Source organism: Camarhynchus parvulus, chromosome 3 (assembly GCF_901933205.1).
Source record: "Camarhynchus parvulus chromosome 3, STF_HiC, whole genome shotgun sequence".
Lineage (NCBI taxonomy): Eukaryota > Metazoa > Chordata > Aves > Passeriformes > Thraupidae > Camarhynchus > Camarhynchus parvulus.
The window spans coordinates 93835281-93854933 of NC_044573.1; the positions used below are offsets into that span (position 1 = coordinate 93835281).

The 19653-nt window shown below is 37.2% G+C and overlaps 2 protein-coding genes across 2 annotated transcripts in view; one reads left to right on the top strand and one right to left on the bottom strand.

Moving 5' to 3' along the window:
* On the top strand, positions 1-7627 carry CGAS (cyclic GMP-AMP synthase). Its single transcript, XM_030946528.1, has 5 exons — positions 1-776; positions 1786-2008; positions 2852-3097; positions 4300-4402; positions 5058-7627. The coding sequence occupies exons 1-5, from the start codon at positions 225-227 to the stop codon at positions 5398-5400; spliced, it is 1467 nt and encodes a 488-aa protein (XP_030802388.1). The 5' UTR covers positions 1-224; the 3' UTR covers positions 5401-7627.
* DDX43 (DEAD-box helicase 43) overlaps positions 7312-19653 on the bottom strand; it is a 21238-nt gene continuing 8896 nt past the window's right edge. Inside the window, exons 9-16 of the mRNA XM_030946527.1 lie at positions 19352-19493; positions 15779-15879; positions 14949-15036; positions 13321-13448; positions 12608-12717; positions 11749-11887; positions 10881-10986; positions 7312-7582 (exon numbers count right to left, since the gene is read on the bottom strand). Coding sequence (XP_030802387.1) covers positions 7475-7582; positions 10881-10986; positions 11749-11887; positions 12608-12717; positions 13321-13448; positions 14949-15036; positions 15779-15879; positions 19352-19493 — 922 coding nt within the window. The 3' untranslated portion in view covers positions 7312-7474. The remainder of the gene's footprint in view (positions 7583-10880; positions 10987-11748; positions 11888-12607; positions 12718-13320; positions 13449-14948; positions 15037-15778; positions 15880-19351; positions 19494-19653) is intronic.

Sequence of the window (19653 nt, forward strand, 5' to 3'; positions counted from 1 at the left end):
TTGGAGGGAGACCGCAGCTTGATTGTTGCTGCCGGAGCTATCCTGTGCCCGGGCTGAAGTTGGCGCGCCGGGCAACGTCTTGCCTCCGCCCCGCTCGCCGGGTTTCGTTTCCTAGGGGAGGCGCGCTTCTTGGAAGAGGAACTCACCCGAAGCCAGAGGCGGGAACCCTGTTGCTCGCGGGGCCGCGCTCGCCGTGTTGCTGGTGCGGAGAGGGAGCAGCGGCCATGGACGCCGCGAGTGGCAGAGGGGCGCGGGCCAGGCGGGGCACGCGTTCCACAGCTCCGCGGAGCCGGGGCACGGAGAAGGGCGCAGCCCGAAGCCCCTCGCGGGGCCGCGCCGCGGGTGAAGGCTCGAGCGCCATCGCGACCCTCCGGACACCGCGGACGGACGGAGCCCCTGCCCGGGGCGGCCGCTCGGCGCGGCGAGCCTCCGCTGCCCGGGAGCCGCCAGCGGGCAGGGCGGCGGGCGGCGCAGAGGCGCCCCCCTCCTCACGGAGCAGGGCACCGGCCGCCAGAGTCCCCGCGGCCCTGGGGAGCGTCGCGGCGGTGCCCGACGGGGCGGTCGCTGCCGCCGGCCGTCGCCCCCCGCCGGCGGCAGACGCCTTGCGGCTCCGGGAGGTGCTATCGCGGCTCAGCCTGCTCCGCGAAGACGTTTCCGAGGCTTCGACACTGGTGAACACGGTGGTCCCGCACCTGGTCCAGGCCATCCGCGACAAGGACAGCTGCTTCAGCTCCATCGAGCGGCAGAGCGCCGGCAGCTACTACGAGCGCGTCAAGGTGGGTGCCGGGGCGGAGGCAGCGCTCTCCCGCCGGGCGGCGGCGGCGGGCTGGATCGCGGGCCGGCCGCGCGAGGGCCGCTCTTAGCTGGCCTCTCCCGCCGAGTAAGGCTCTGTGACTGTAACTACAGCTCTAAGGATAGCTCTGTGAAGTAATCACAATGCATTACAAAATGATCAGTAACCTGCTGGATGGTGCTACGTGCGCTGAGTCAGAGACGCTACCTGAACGGTTTAGGCTGCAGTAAGCCCTGCCCTCGCACAGCACGCAGGTGAGCTCGGTGTAACAACACGATCCGTCAGGTATAGCACTGCACGAGAAACCCTGGGCCAGGCTTTAGTTCATAGTTTTTCCAAAAAGCAGGAGTTATAGATACAAATTGAAAGAAGAGAAATTTAGATTAGAAAGAATTTTTTTACTGTGAGGGTGGTGGGACAGTGGTACAGAGTGTCTGAGGAGATTGTGGATGCTCCAAACCTGGCAGTGCTGAAGGCCAGGTTGGATAAGGTCTTGAGCAACCTGGTCTAGAGGAAGGTATCCCTGCCCAGGGCAGGAGGAGTCAGGACTAGCTTTATCTCTAAGGTCCATTCCAACCCCTACACCTTCTGTAATTAACCAGTACCCTTTTTCCTTGTTCCCGTAGACTGAAACTAAGTCAAACATAGGGACACTTTTTTTTTTTCTGTCTAAAACTAGCTTCAGACCTAGCAGTGCATTTTTTTTCTTCACATCCTAAGTGCAAGAGGATGTCTGAGCATATTTATACATTAATTATTCAGAACAGCTCAAGAATCTTAAAGCTATCTTAAAAAATTAATAAGTTGGAGAGCTGGGAAGTGAGTTGCAAATTGCTATTTTCCACCCCAATGCACAGTAATCCTGCAATACCACAGAAATGAGCTCATATTTCACATCAGACACCAAGGTAGATGAAACCACAACTGGTATAAAAATCTCAGGAGAATAAAACCTAAGTTGCACATTGTCTGTTCTATTCTTATATTTGCAGATATCTGAACCAAATGAGTTTGACATCATGCTTGTAATGCCTGTTACAAGGATTCAGCTGGATGAGTCTGATGATACTGGAGCCTATTATTATGTATCATTCAAAAGGAGTCCAAAAGAAAAGGGTTGGTTGAAGTTCTTAGAGGAAGATGGAAAATTATCAGCCTTTAAAATGCTTCAAGCACTAAGAGAAATTATTAAACAGGAAGTAAAAAACATTAAAGGTGAGTACTGAGAGAACAAGCTTCATCAGGAAGTGGTAAAAACGCAGTTACATTGTGCATATGTGTTGCCCCAGTATTAAGAACACACATTTTCCTGCCAGTCTCTTTGTGCCAATGGAGCTGTAACCCCTCCTGTCCCCAGTATCTCAAGCTGGCTCTTGTGTTAATAATCACAAATGCACATAGGTAACTTGTTACATTATTAACTCCACTATGCATATTTTCTGTATGAAAATAATAAACATTAAGGGATGTATGCTTGCTATTTCCTACCTAACCTGTACATCTTGCATCTATCTGGAGTATACAAAGAGCCATTTGCTGAAGTAGTAGCAAAACAAGGAGCTTTCTTTTATACAGCACCTGTATTTTCTTTTATACAGTACCTAATATTTTTTATTGATCAGTGCAGAAATTGCATGCCAGTTATTTTTATAATTAAATATATATATATATATATATATATAATTATATTAAAATAACCCCAGTTAGGGTTACTTTTCCCCAAAACCTTCAGAAATATTGTGGCCAGATCTCCTCACTGTGTGTTTTCAACAGGGAAGCAGTTAAATGAAAAACATTATTATATTTTTAATTCTTAGACAGTAAATCAAGCAAACACAGTAGTGTTCCCTGTTTCATAGAACTCTTCAATAGACCGTCTCAATGTTTCAACATCCTGTAGGATAAAGAACCATTGACTGAACCCAGGTATTTCTTTTGATTGCTTATGAGCTCTTTAGTAAAAACTGTAACATTCTTAAAAAAAAGTTTTCATCTTACTAATCTATCTATCTAGCTATCTGTCAATCTAACATGAAATATCACTTTCTTTGTTACTAGGTATGGAAGTCACTGTGGCAAGGAAAAAGGCTGGAAGCCCTGCAATAACTCTTCAGATCAAAAAACCTCCATTAGAAATATCAGTGGACATCATCTTGACTTTGGAGGCTCAGCAGAGCTGGCCCTGCAGCACGCAGGCTGGCCTCAAAATTGAACAGTGGCTGGGAACAAAAAAGAGGAGGGATTTCAGATTTAGATCAATTTATTTAGTAGCCAAGCAAAACAAAAGAGAAAAAGTTCTAAGAGGTACCTCAAATATGGACAATAATAAGTTATGAAATGTCTTCTCTACAACCTGATCACTTACAAGTGCTATAGAAAGGGTAGCCAGATCATGTTCAGTATTTCATCTTCGAGACACCTCATCCTGGATATATCCAGCTCAGACAACTGAAATCCCTCTTTAAAGCAGCAGATTTGTGGTACTGCTGTACCTGTCCTGTACTGTACTGAAATGTAAATACAAGCCCACTCTGCCAGGCTGTACACTAACCATTACTAAGAGCATTATATTAGATCCACTCCAGCCAGACACATGGACATGAGCCTTCCCTTGTGCTAGTACTGTGCTTAACAGCAGCTTGCACTCTCTTGTAAGGAAATTAGAATAAAGTTGCTAAAAACGCAGGGAACTTCCCCACACATGAGATTGCATCCACAAATCAGATACTTCTGCAGGAAGCAAACTGTTTTCTATCAAGATACATTATTTCTCACTGAACTCTGGTACGGCCACAACATTTTTTCTTCCAGACTACTGTCATGTTGAGCCTCCTTTAGTTTGCAGAAACATTCTGGTACCATTTTAATTAGCATGCCCATGTTATCAAAGCCCAGTACAGAAGTACTGATTTATTTGGCAATTTCTTCCTGTGCAAATTAAATGCAAAGAATAACTGAGCCAAACAGGCAAGGCAAACTGTAATTCATGAAAAAAGACAAAAGTGATTGTTGGTATTAGAAACAGGGCATTGAGCTATATTAGTAATTATTTTCAGAAGCATGAGCAGAAGAACAAAAAGAAATGCCTTAGAACAGTCATCTTACATGAGACAAGCTCACAAACCTATTAAGTGCACAAAGAAAACACAATAACAGAAATTAAAAGGCTGTAGATTTCTTTGAATAATGCAGTTCTCTAAATCATGTTCAGCAAATCCAGGGACATTCAGAACTAAGCCTAATTTTAAAGTAAATCCAAACATCCTTAGGAATTTAAAGCATCCAAACAATTAGGTCCTATATTAATTACATTCCATTTGTGTTTGTGAAGCAGCTGGAGAGTTAAGGAGAACCTAACTGCACTCACTGAATTATGGGGTTTTTTTTAGTAGGTGCAAAAAAATTGTGGGTATTTAAGTCAATTACAAAACTGGGGTTTTTTTCTAGCTACAAAAGCTGATGCTTAGTGCTGTGTAACTATTTAACAGTCTTGTGCTTGACTTCAGGGAACACCTGGCGACTCTCCTTCTCACATATTGAAAAGGATATGATAAAGAACCATGGCAACTCAAAGACATGCTGTGAATCCAATGGACCAAAGTGCTGTAGGTTGGTATTTCACAGGAATATTTTACTTTAGCCTGTGTGAGCTGGGCTAGCACTAACACTGTTTCAGTTTAGCACTTAAGAATATGATCTAACAGTAATTACTCATAATAGGAAGCAAGAGTCTTTAAGGCATAATTGTTCTACAGCAATACCACACTGCATGTGCTTGCTGAATGTCTGGCTTGCATTTACCTAATGAAAGGTGGAAACAATCACATTGGTGGTTTAGACTCCAGACTTGCCTTAGAATGCAAAAATATGTGAGTTGTTCAATTATCTTTCCCAAATTCAGTTCTGTTTTAAAAAAATTCTTTAAAAAGTGACTGACTCCACTTTCTGAGCAAAATTTCCCTTCATATCAAGGCAATTTCTAAAATGATGGTGAGAAAACTGCTGAATGAGATCAAGATGAATAAATGATTTTTCACTTCCATGAGAACTGTTTTCCAGATTTCTTCAACAAGGAAGAACAAATCCCACATGAGATACAAAACCTCCTTAACAAGTAAACTAAGAAGTTGGTCTGCCAATTACATCTTGTACTGAATCAAGAAAGCAACAAGAGAATTAATGCATAATTGTGTTGAAATATCTGATCTACATATTTAGAACTATAGAGAAGATACCTAATATATATATATTTTTTTTTTAACAGGAAAGGTTGTCTTAAACTGCTGAAGTTTCTTCTAGAGCAACTTAAAAGGAAACACCCAAAAGAATTGGAAAAATTCTGTTCCTATCATGTCAAAACTGCTTTTCTCCACTCCTGTGTGATGTGGCCAAATGACACAGACTGGCACTTGGGAAATTTGGATCATTCCTTTCAGCAATGCCTGGGATTTTTTGTGGATTGCCTGCAAAAGTCTCAGCTGACTCACTTTTTTATTCCCCAATACAACTTGCTCAGCCAAGAAGATAAGGCAAGACATCATTTCCTTTCAAGAAAAATAAGCTATGAATTGAACAATGGATTCCCAGTCTTTCATGAGAATTATTAAGAACACTGTTCACAACAGATATCTAATCATGTTGACTTTACATATTTGAAACAAAAAACTCTGCAATATAAATGACTCTTCAGTAGTCTGTACTACAAAACCCAAAACAAAATGACATGAAAACCACTAAGAGAAAAATCTATACTTCAGTCACATTGCTTAGCCATAACCCTTAAAATAAATGTTTTAAGTAATATTTACCTTGCCTTTCCAAATATAGATGTCACCTGCAAAATATCTTCAAGGTATACAAAGAACATAGAGAAGAATTTGCAATAGTTAATTTCCCACATGTAATTTCTGTGTTTCCAAATACAAAGGCATCAAAGACTGCATAAAGGAAAAAATGACAATTTTATTTAAAATTAAGATCCACTGCAGAATATCCAAAATACACTCCTACTTTCAGAAGAGAAAAAAATCCCTGGAGTTACTTCGACATTAACCAGAACAACTTCTCCAGATTACCTGGGTGGATATGAAGATCTTTTGCAGAAGACAATCACCAGCAATAGTTACCAATGAGAGAATATTTTACCTGAGTAATATGAAGTTCCTGAAGTAACTTATCCTTTCTGAGTCTTCAGAATTACTTTAGAAATCAGTTTTTTTCATTGGGCTTTGGATGGGAAACAATCATTACCTAATATGCTACAACAGAGTAGATGGTTTTCTGCCAATAAGCATTTATTTGTATGATGAATCATGTAGAAAGAAATGCATCTTTCAACCTGTATCAAAGAGGAAGACTCTTGATATAAAAGGTTTCCAAAACCAAAATGCAGCATGAACTGGACACTTCTGAAATTGAAATTCCTATCAATTTCTCTCATATTGAAGAAACGTGTGTTAGGAAAAAAATATTATAATCATTCCTATTACTAAAATCGTGCAGGTGAGAAGTACACAGCATTTGAGAACTGCAAATAAATACATCTTTTGCTTCTACTTATAGAAGCCATGGGAAGTCCATATTTTTTGCCTACTTTTTGAAGGCAAAATAACTTACTGGATTGAATAATGCCCAGATTTACCTCAATTATGAGCAAATTAAGAGGAAAGAATATTTAGAGAGTAATTTTACTAAAGTATTCTTATTTTACTGAATTTTGTTTATTAGTTTTTATTTAATCATATGACACATAAATAAACACAAGTTCAGACCAAGCATCAAATGAAGGAATAACTCCTTCCCATATAAATTTCAAAGAGTAGAAAACATGCCCCATTATCACTGGGAGTCTGTGTGACAGAACCTGACATCCAAAGGTAAAGTGTGAATCAATTTTATCTGGAAGAAATAAAAGCTGGTCTTCAAATGTATTCTTTTTTCCATGACTTTGTTAACGTTGCTCTAGTAAATTCTGGTTTCATTCCTTAAGCTAGAATATTACATCCACAAAAACCAAAAGTGGGTTTTCTTCCCCAGTTAGCCACAAACAAGTACTTCCTGTCATGCTCTCCTCCATTACAAGAAAATGAAGACCTCTCTCAAAAAATCTTGAGACACAAGTCTTAACAAAAATTACTACCAATGTTAAGTTTTAAAATATGAATAAAGAAAACTTGCTTTAGCAAACAAAAGGAACAGCAAACAGAGCAGTTTTCAATATCCTGAGAAATCCTCCTGCATGCCAGCAACATATCAAGGCAAAGGTACAGCATTTTGAAACTACATTGACAAACATTGTTTACAAAGAATAATCTGGTTCTCTGAATATAAGAGGAAAAATTATCTTTTACATTCTTATATAGCAATACTGCATATAACTAAAAAAAAACCCAAACCAACCAACAAAGCCACAATACTTGTTTTTAACCAGTAGACAATGGCTTTAGAAGTTTCATACATCACACAAGAAAAAATTATGTGAAAATAGTGTCCAAGTGCAAAACCAGATTTATTCCTATATAAAGTTACTCCAGTTTTCTAAGACGCTTTTGAGAAGTTTGTTTAAATAGGACAGGTACAGAAAACAATCAAACACAAAATGAAACTAATAAATTCAAGCTCATGGAAGCTAACACTAATTAAAATCACTTTCTCTGTTTCAGTAACTTCAAGGGACTACACTTATTTTGAGGGCTTTCTCCAAGGTCTTGGTATATCCTTTTCATTTTCTTTTCTCATTTGTGATTGTTTGTATCTTTCTGCCATTGCAATAAGCTCATCAGGAACTACCTATTAAGAAAGCAGGCAAAAAACCAAGGTGAATTTTAAATAAATCCAAACTTTCAGACTGCTTTATGAAAATGCTATTGATTTGTGTGCTCCCAAACTTGATTTCATTATTTATCTGGCTCCTGTCACTTTGCAGATTATTTTCTGTAACAATGCAGAGAGAAATCTTTTTATGTAAGATTGTACTGAAATACACTGAAAAATAATAATCATAGTGGATTTTCAATAATATATCTATGCTTGTATCACCATATCTGATGGCAACATATAACCAGCTAATTACAACATTATAGTTCAAACAGAAATTTATCTTTTAGTTATAAGGAACAGCTGGTAAAAACATCCAGTGCCACTTAAAGGTGATGTCATACTATATACATTTACTGAATGTTGATTTGTATTAAATTCCTTATGGAAGTTTTAAGAGCCTCTGAAGAGAAATTTTGTGACTTAAAGAAAGTGTTGGCATAGGAATGGTTCTCACATGCTTAGAACAAAGCAAAAAGATCAGGAAAGAGGAGCAGGAGAAAATGGTCAGATCTCCCACCACTGGGAGGTTGTAAGACCACCTTACCAAGATCCACAGGGATTTTTGGCATGTTTGTTATTATGTGGAAAAGGTGAATAGTATCGTCCATACACTCTCACCTCAGAGTTCTTAACAACTGAGGCCAGATGTGAAGAATTACAGACAGATTTATTAGTTGAGTGACAGTGATGGAAAAAAACCCCCAGATACCATTCTTTTGCTCATAGAACAAAGGCAGTATCCAACAAGACTTCTTAAACCAGGTTGGGCAAAATGCTGACATTAATGCAATGTTTACTGCAAAAAGCACAGTGTGCAACTGTACTGTCAAGAGGTCTTGGATCACTGATCTGTCAAAGCCAGCCCACTTCAGCAATCTACGATGGCACGTGGCTGTCAGTGGAAGTCACCCCTCCAGAATCAGTTTCCTGATCAGAGCAAAGGGCACTGTGTGAACATTCTATTAATATGATTGCTCTGTCTGTGTCATTTGTGTCTGCCAGTGGCACAAATACAGTGCAAACAGCAGAGTACAAACAAATGTAAATATCTTAAAGTCTCCCTAAACGTGCCTGGGCTTGGCAATGCTTGAACAGGTGGAGAACACAGCCAGGACAAAAGGTCTGGTGGAGCAGGAAGTTATATTCCTCTAGTTTCCATTTCTTTTGTCAGGCTTTATAATTGAGCAATGCTTGCTATTTGCTATCAGCAACTTTTTCGTGAGCTGGCATGAGAGACAGCTCACTAGTATATGTTTTATGCGCTGAATTGCTCTTACTGGTAAGCAACTATCCTGGCAAAATATGACAACTCTGGAAGAGTCCATTCTGCCTAAGTTTCAAACATGATTTAAAAATAAAGTTAATGTATCTCTAGCTGAAAGGCACAACAGGCTTATCAATGGAGATAGAAGTAATGAGTAATTTTTCAGTTGCAACATCAGATGATTTTCTTCCTCAGTATCAAATCCTCCCCTAGAGCTTGAAGCATAATTTATTCCAAACTAAAATCACAACAATTTCTTGCAAGAGTGGTTTTTGAGCAAGCACAAGTCAAGAGCAGGAAGAAGTGAGGATACAGAAACATAATCTCAGTGAGGTAATACCCAGCATCTAGTGCCTTGTTGAAATTTTTCATGAAAAATCTGTGTATCTGCTAAACATATAAGCTAGGAGAGGGTCATACAAGTGAGAAAAGGATAAAGGTGCCATAATTTATATGGAATGCTTTTCTTGGTATCACAGAGCTTACTGTTTTTCCGCTAAATCTGTCCATGCTTGTTAATAAGCATTTATATATAAAAGATTCCTTCAGCATGAAACAGACACCTTTTTGTTGTACTTGTTTTTCTTTATAGATCTGTAGATTCAAAATTACAGAGAACATTTTGCTAACAAAAACAACTAACTTGTTTTGAAATCAAAGTATTCTGAGCCTTCAGTTCTCTCTTACTTTTACATAATGTTTTAAGACTGAAACAATGGTATTTTTATTTGTCATGAGAAAAAACCCCAACACTTCGTCTGTAGGGATACTTCCTTTCTATCAGACATAACTAAGTTTGAGAATAATGTTGTGACTAATAGTTACTTCTGAAAGGAAGAATTCAGAGTTCCTCTTTTCTCCTCTGAACTCAGACTTGTTCCCAGTTGAACTATCACACATTACAAAAAACCACAACCAGTTTGGGAACTTTGCAGCCTACAGCTGGAGACAAGACTTGAAAGGTAATTGCTAACACAGAATAAAAACCTCAAGGCACCTCTAGAGTAGCTTCACAGTATTATTACTGGTTTTACCTCTTGCATTTTCTGAATAAAAACAAAGCAAAAAAACCCCACCCCAACCAAAAACCTCAAATCTGCAACTTTAAAGAATTATTAGGTAACTACTGTTCTACACTGTTTTCTTCTCCTTTCCCCCCTCTCAAAAGCATCTTACTAGGCTTTCAATAAAGCAGCGTAGTGTCTTTCAAAGAAGAGTCATAAAACAGAAGATTGAGGTGAAGTTCTAACCCAGGGTTTAAAGTCTGAGTAAGTGTCTATAGTAAAAACCACAGATTCTAGATAAAATCCATTTAGTATGTACTCAAACTCCCATCCAAATAACCAAACAAACAAACACTGTAACCCAAACAAACAAAACTTCAGCTCAAGTCAGGACTTGAACTGGGGGTTTACTATAAATCAGGCAAAATGTTGTTCTTTGTTATAGCAAAAAACACTAACACAATTATCTGTTTTCTCAGATATGGTATCAAGAAAAAATATGCTTCTTTAAAGAAAGAGATCACATTCCAGTTCCACTTCACATACTATTTACAGGCATCAGTAATAAAGCTTGGAAAAGTACGTGCAGGAGCCACAACTGTCAGGTACAATAAACAGATAAGATAGTTAAGCTTCTTCTGATACAAGTACTGTTAATATTTAGACCGTTAAACAAGAAATTGGTACATGCATCCCAAAGTGAAATACAAATGGAATAAAATTTCATGAAATAAAATAAACCCTATTATTTCTCTGCAGACATCAATGTGTATGTTAGTTACTTTTTCTTTAGACACAGAAGGCTTTGGTTAAAGTTCACAGTTCCTTCCTGGGACTCATCTGTAAAGTAAAAACAGCTAAGGCTATCTAGGAAAAGACAGACTAGAATACCCATTTTCTTTCCCTGAGACACCACAAACATTCACCAAGAAGGGTCTAAATAGTCTTAGACCTTCATGACATGCTTCAGGGGCTAACCCAGAACCAATATAAATCTTACCCAGTACTGTATGCTTACTTGATTTGCTCTTTCCAGAATGTCAATCAGCTCGGACGCAAACCTCCAATCATTGCCCGTGACAAGTGTTACTGCTTCCCCAGAGCGCCTAAACGAGGAAGGAAACAACTGCTGATCCTCCAAACAACTCTGGCCAGGCTTTTACTACTGACCTAGGCAGTAATGAACTGCACCACAGGCAATATTACTGAGGTGATAGAATAAAAGTGGCTTGAGCATTAACCATGCACATGACAGAGAACATCTTTTCATAAAAATCAATACAGCAATTCACCTAAAATGGAGCAAATGCACAACTAATTTAGATTTTAGATAATAAACATAGCATAATGGCAACATATTTAAGTATGAAGAGACACACATTCATATAATGATTAAATGAGAAAAATCACACTTGTACTAGCCTGGGAAAGCAGCATCCAAAAGAACTACCACTACACTACACCACCGTGATCGGCTGCGGATTTTGAACCTACAGATGCTTCTTCGCAATGCGCGGTCTAGCAACTAAATAAATCAGCAGCTCATGAAGAGATAAACAAGGAAGTAACATTCCAGAATATCAATGCAAATTGTTTTTCTAATTCTTCCTCATATTTATACCAGCTTTCAAACACCCTTGATTCAATAACAGAAAAGCATAAAACTTGCTTGCCTTCAATTTAACAGTGAATTCATTTAAAGACATAAAGCAGTGTGTTTCTAGAACATACTTTGATAGACTGAAGTCTTGACTTCCCCACCCCACATCACCTGTAGCCTCTAGAATTTGACAAGAAAAACACCTATGTTGTGCATAAAACATAACAAAACACTGATAACACATGACTATTTTCTGCTAAACACTTACCCTGCTCTTCCAGTACGACCTACTCTGTGAACATACTCTTCAATGTTGCGAGGGAAATCGAAGTTGAAAACATGAGTAATGTCGTGCACATCGAGGCCACGGGATGCCAAGTCAGTAGCCACCAATATTCGAACTTTGCCTACAGTAAGTATGACAGGAAGAGAACAGGAGTTTATGGAACAAACAGAAAACATACTCCAGTCTATTGGTTTTCTAGCTTATAATGCACTTAATATTCTTAACACAAAGTAAAAATATGCTTGTTGAATGTCCCACTGAGTTAGCTCCAAAAACAAACTGCTAAGTAAGCACCCAAAATGTAATTTTGCTACTATTTGCATTTCACAAGGAGAACAGCAGAGTGCAGAAAAAGTAAGAAATATGCCTGGTTGATATAAAGAGTCTGTCCAAAGAACAAAAACTTCAACTATATTCTCAGCTGACACTCTTGTCACAGCATGAGTCTTTTATCAGCATGTGTTCACGCAACCCTGAATTGTGTTCACACAACCCTACTAGCATGATCTGGAGCAGGACTGTTTCTCTGAAAACACCATCATCTGACATTTAAATTTACCATTCTGTAGACATACAATACCAATTTTTCCAGAAATATCAAAAGTAAAATAAGCCTTACTTTAAATTATTAAACTCCCAGACATTCAAAATTTTGTTGAAGAGCAATCTCTTTGTTTGCTGGGTCTTTTTTTGTCAAACTAATAAGGAAAATATAAAATTCAGAGCTCATTAATATTTTAACTTCTATAGTACTAAAGAGACATGACACTTAGACAAGTTTTGAACAGAAAAAACATTAGAAGTCTGGCCTAAACAAACCAGTACTTCAGTACAAACTCACCTTTCTTGAAGTCATCCAAAGCCTGCTCTCGATCACATTGTTCCCTGTTGCCATGAAGTGACTGTACTGGAATTCCTTGGATGCCAAAGTCACTTGCCAAGTCATCAGCTCTAGGGTGAAATAAAGCAATGGCTCTTAAAACAGAAGAAAAAAAAAAAAAGAAACAAAATAGTGCAGCATCTAGATTTAAATCAAAAGGACAGTAATGTGACAGCAAAAGCTAAATGTGTGCTTAAGGACAAAACGTTATTGAGGTCCGCTGATACTTATTATAAAAAGGAAAGCAAGTCTAATCCACATAGAAATATTTACCTTTATTTATAATTTAGAGGAATACTAGATTATTTTTGTGTTGTTGACTCAAAAAGTTCAAGTATCATACAATGACCACCCCCACATTAATCAGGTCTTGCATGCACCAGAGGTGTATGGAAGTAACCAGTACATCACATTGATGTATCCCCAAGAATCCAAACATCCCACGTGAGCTATGTGAAACTGAGACTTACCACCACCATTAATGATATAAAAAAAATACAAACTGTCAGCCAGTCTAAAGGAAGAAATAAATAAATAAAAGTAATACTAATAGCAGCATATTGTGGAGAAGAGCTATTACACTTGATAGTTCTTATGTGAACTAAGAAACTATTCAGTATTTCTGTAAGGAAAAAAGCCCCAAACAGAGATGATACTGGGAAGTGATTACATACGTAAGCTTTTTGCCCACAAAAATGATGACCTTATCTTTTGCCTTCATAGACTTAATGAAGCTATGCATGAAAGCTCTCTTTTCTTCCTCGGGGATAACAATAACTTTTTGTTGTACTGTGCTTACTGCCTGTCAAACAGCAAAAAGGGATGTTAGGTAGAAACAGATTACAATAATATCTTTCCCTGTTAATTTCCATATTGCCATGTTATAAAACTAGTAATATATGACACCGTAAAAAACCCTATTTTAATATGTATCAGTTTGGAGTTCAAACAATGCATATTTCTTACTTCCTTGTTGCTTTAGGAGAATAATAAATTTTACCTTTAAGCAGTTTGCCAAACCATTTATTTGCAGAGATTTAAAGGGTAGCAATTAGTGAGGTGAGAGGAATATATTATTAGTGAAAAACACATTTAAGTTCTTTAATTTGCAAATATTTCATGTTACTCCAGAGAAAGTTGGAAGAATGGCAGTCTTATTTGAAATTACAGGCTTTTAAAGATGCTGTAAATCTCTTCGAAATGATCAGTTCTAACTATTCCAATAACAGTTCATTTAAAAATTTACTCCATTACCTCTGAAGGTTACCACAGAATACCTAAGGTATAAATAATAAGATAAAATATCTAGACATTTTCATGGCATGGTATCATGATCTTGTGGCAAGAGTTGAAGATTCAATCAAGTAGACAAAGATCCTCTCTCCACATGGGAACCCTTCCCCCCCACCAGATTTGTCAGCTGGGAGAAGCTCCTGTAAAAAGAAATTAATGCTCTAGAGAATAGAGCTACAAGAATAGTTGATGTCTTTCAAATTCCAATCCTGACAAGAACTGCCCTTTGATAAAAGTGTAGTTCTGAACAGAACAGACAAAAAGCACACTTTATTTCTACTGATAAGTGTACTGGATACTAGATTTCCTCATTCCCTATCACTAAAAAAAATGGAACTGAAAAGAAAACTTTCCTAAGATCTTGGGTAAACTGTGTTCCTGTAAATTCTGCTGGTACTGAAGCCAAATACACATAGCTGCACAACAATGACAAATAAGCAACTACATCCACATGTTAGAAGTTCTGGACTTTAAGGACAGGTTTTACTCTTAACACATACTTTCTGCTATAGACAAGGGTCCTCCAAGAGTTTAGTACAAAGCTCCCACTCCATTTGAGAAAGATACAGTTAGGAAACACAAATTTAGAGAAGGATTTGTATGCATTAGAAAGATCTTCAGAAGAAAAACCAAATAAAGAACAAGAACTTGCTGCACCAAAATTAAGGTTGCAAAACCAAGGGATCACACAAAAACATCTGGCATTGTGAAGTAGAACATTCAATATGATTGTTACTTGTTCACCTGTTATGTCTTCTACTGAAGAGCTAAGACTTCCAGATGTTGTTACAGCAAATATGTTGGTTTATACTTTTAAATTTTTTTCTGAACTTTTAAGGAAACTTTAAAATAAATACCACGGAGCTGTTTCTTGAAAGTTCAGATTGATTACAAAAGACATTTGCATTTACTTACATACAGTTAGTTACAAGCAAAAAGTTTCCTAGCTTACACATAGGTTATTCTACAAAAGGAAGGGGAAAAACCAAAAAAGAACACGACAACTTACTGCTAAGTCAAGAGTGCCAACATACACAATCATGGGATTTTTCAAGTAGGATTTTGCTAGGCGACGGACACCATCAGGCCAAGTAGCACTGAACAGGAAGTGAAGAGAAAAAAACACACACATGAGAATACTGTGCCAAATTTTCTTCAGTTCATTAATTTCATCATACTCTTCTTTTCTTCCCTTTCTTATATTCCAGTGAAACACATATGCAGTAACAGTATTGAGTTTAACTAATCTTACATTAATAGTAAACAGCACTTGAGCTTAAGAGGTCATTTTATTGGTTAAAAGTACAGGCAACAATTATGGAACCTTTCTATTGAAGCTTCAGCTGAGTTTAGTAGTTGAACAATACCCAATAAGCAAGTTTCTAGTCTGTTTCTTAAACAACAGCTTAAATGCAAAACAAGGGAACAAAAATTATTGTTGGGATATTTGATTGTTACGTTTCCAAAAGCTGCATAATTTCAAAATTAATCCAGGTACAGACAAGCACAGATACTGGTCAGAAAGTCAGGAAATACATTTTGGTCCCAGATGGAGAACTGTAAGTTGGCATTTTAAGTTGATATGGCAAATTCCAGCACTCTGAGGATACTTTCCTTTTTTTGGGACAACTCAACTGTTTTTATATTTGATGTAAAAAAAAACAAAACAGAAAAGACAGTACAAACTGAAAAAAAAATCTGTCAAATGACTCATCAGGACTGACTAGACCAAATTAGAAAGAAAACTAGTAAAAATTTTAATAACTGACACATTTGTTTTGAAATTAACTTGTTCAATAACCTTATGTTCAAGTCCTGAGCACTATCATGTTTAGATACCTTGTCATAACAGTTTGTCTGTCAGGACGCACATCTATTAGGATCTTCATTATCTGAGGTTCAAATCCCATATCCAGCATTCTGTCAGCCTCATCTAAAACCTGTTCAAAAACAAAGTTATTTACTCTGTCTAGTCCCTCGGATAAGGGTTTGTTTCAGCAGGACATTACACAGAAAAAGATTTTAAGGGTAACTGTTTTAATTGCAGAATCTTCTCCATAACTTACTGCAAAACCTGTTCAACTTGTATTTTACCTCTTCAATTTCCTTGACACTTTATCATTCAGTATTATATTTGCAGGCAAAACAAGAAAATTCACAGTTCCTTTAAGAGCATTTAAAGTCAATAAAAAAACCCAAACAATTGTTTGTTTTACCAGTAATTAGGTTGATGGCTAAAACTAAGCACAAACTAAAAAAAAAAACCCAAATAAACCATAGCAAATCAAACCCAGAGGGGAGCAACCTGCTCAACACACATAAATAGTTTGCAATTTTAAGGGGAAATCTCATTTCTACCTCATAAGATATCTCATACCAAAATATCTCTTGTCAATTTAGTTCCTCATTACAAGTAGAAAAAAGCCAGAGCATACATTCTGACACACACTAGGACACAGCACAACTCCCAGAGCACAAGCTTGTTTCATCTGGTAAAAAAAGCCAGAATTGAACAAGAGAGCTGGAGGTCTGAGTACATCTTTTTGGAACTGAAAAGTATTCCAATATACAAGCACACTTGTGAATGTTTTCAGTCTCATACAAAGAAAGAAGACTGACATCTGAGACTCATTTATTTTCTTTGATTTATAGAAACTCTATTTGAAAATTAAAGTTATATGGATTGTGCTTTTAAGCATTGACAATTTCTAGTCACTTATGTGGAAATACAAGACATTGATGATAATCTCTTTCTACTGTCCTAATTTTGCTGTTCCATTATTCTCTGATATTTTATTATATTAAAGGGGTTTAGTACATTATTTATGTAAATCTCTGAAATAACCACAAATTATCAACTGAGACAAGACAAGAATTCAGCTCTTGATTTAATTAGCTTTATTTTTAGAGGGCTCATGGAGGTGTCATTAACTATATGAATTCTAATAGAATAGCAAGGCTGAAACATCACTAATTTTACATAAAGAGTTGGCTGCTATGCCTTTTTCAGCAGTAGAAGTTTTCTTTGCTATTAAGGTCACTTGCAGCAGAGGGAAAAGGAAGCATCTGTGCCTAATTGATGGATCAGGTAGCTGAAATTTACTTTTCTTGTTTCTGATAGCTGCTTCATTAAGAAGGCTGTAATATATATCAGGTAGCTATTAGTACTGATTTTTTTCAAATGTGTCACAGCCCCATCCTGGTTTATAATCTAAATGCCCTTCAACTGACATAATCTTAGGTTTCTTGTTATCTTTAAATATACGCATATTTATTAGTTTGTCACTATTGTTCATTTCAGTTCTATTTCTTGGCAAAAAATTCTTACAAGCCAGTTCTTCCTTTGAAAATTATTTTGTTTCCTCTTTCTTTTAAATCAGTTATTGGTAAGTTTAACACCATTTTTTTTGTATTGAAGAATAAAAGCACTACTGCAATCTACCTTTTACATCCTCCTTCATGATTTATATATATTTTTTTAAATTACACTTTGTCCTAAATGTTTCCCAATTATTCATGCACAATGCCAATTTCCTTCCTTCTGCTTTATCAGCATGAAGTCCAAAGAATTAAGATTACTTCAGACTGCTGATGAATGAATACTGATTTACACTGAACACAGGCAAAAAACAGCATATTTTTGTATGACATGTATTTTGAACAATCAAAAGGCTGTTTATGACAGAATCTACAACGTTACTTCTGAAAAACAGCAGTCTATCTTGAATAAATGGCTTCCTAAAAATCTGAATCAAGACTTGATCAACTTGATGGTTGTCAGGCAAGAAGAGAAATTCTAACCTCAAACTCACCTTGGGTCCAGTACCTAATTAGACATAATTACCAGAGCTTGGTTTTGTGTTGTTGTTTTTCTTTCCTGGGGGGTGGTACATTTAGTTGGGTTTTAACAAGTGTATCCCAGTATCTGACCTTGGAAGTCCTTTGGGAAATAATTGTATCATATTAGCAAGTAACACTCAGTTTACTTTGGGAACCTTCCTAAGACTCAGTAATATCTTTAAACGAAAACTGTGAATGAAGCTCTTCAATGAAAAGTGTTCTTCATCCAAGATGGCAAACGTGAAATCTATTACCACTCTTTTTTTCCTAAAGCAAGGCCACAAGATTCAATTATTTGTTGGCTGAAAACTGACAATGAAGCTCTGGAAACAGAAAGTATCATACATATTGAAAAGCACAAGAAACAAGGATAAATATACAGGAAGATTACAAAAAGATAGAATTTTCAATGTCCAATTTTTCACATGAGGCTATGGTAGCACAGAATTTCCTTAAAGTCTGAGGCATGAGACCTTAACCACATCACAATATATGGTTCTTGCATTGGCTCTTCTGAAAACACTTAACTGCTAGTGGAGCAACAAAATTGTCTCTCCTCCTGCTTCACATCATCATATTTTTCAGTTTGATAGTTAATTCTTTTTAGCAATGTCATACTTCAGTATATGCTGCACATACTGAAACGTGCTTTTGGTTCAATACCCACGGAACCAGTGTGTGCCTGTGGTATAACTCTACTTCACCTTGGCAGAAAGATGATCTATGTTCCTAAAGTTCTCAAAATGCAGGTTTTCAGGCTTGTTTTTCTCCTGCTCAGCAATTACATGTGAATCTTCTACAGAATGCTACTCTCCTGTAATAAACTTTTTTTCCCAAATGGCCAAATTTATAATGATGCTATACCACTACTGGCTTTGCAAGTAAGCTCACAACTATCACTTAGAATTTGAGCTAACTTGTTACAACATGGAGAGAATTTAACTCTCACAGAATAGTGAGGTGGACAGAAAGCATGGCCAAATTGTCAAACTAGGCAACAATTCACAGACAAGTTAGAAATAAATTGAATATATAGAAGCATTTTACAAACAGCAATGGTCTTACCTGTTCAGCACAGGAAAAGGCAAAAATGAAATGAAGACATAAGGATTATAATAACATTTATAAGGCTGTTTTCCCACTGAGATCAAAAGAAAGTCAGTCCCCCAACATTTAAATATCTGTGTGTGACTCTGCTACCACACAAGCTCTAAAAAAAAATTGAGACACTGGTAACCTTTAAAAAGAAAGGGAAAAGACAACTTCAGAAAGGCGCTTCATCCATTGGTAACTAATCCTGACAAAATGAATTTTACAATGCCATTACTAAAAAAATAATTTAGCATCTTAAAAATGTTTGCTGTGCTAGAAGCCTATTTTTCCTAGGGAATATTTCAAATCTGCAATGCAATTATAGTAAGCATGAATCATCCCTCCAACACCAATTTCAGTGTTAAGCTGTATTGTAATTAATACTTTGGAAGTTTAAAGAAAACTCAATTAAAGCTTAAATTCAAACTGAGTCAACCATTTCCCAGCTGGTGCATTACTCATTGCATATCAGTTACTTGCCAAATATGTTATGCTCTTCAAGTTTATGAAGTTGTTCATCTGAAGATCATTCAGTCTGCCAGGAGTAGCAATAACAATATCCACACCTTTGGTAACCATGTCTATCTGTCCTTTTCGGTCCCCACCACCATAGACGCAAATACTGTAAAATAAAAGTTTTACAGACGTAGTGTATTGAATTTCAGCTAAAGTCAATCCTTTTCAAATAAATGCCACCATGTTGCTTCAAAAGTGTCACCTGGGATTAACAAGTGGAAGGAATACAATAAGTGTGATTGACAGTATTGCAGTAATTAATAAAA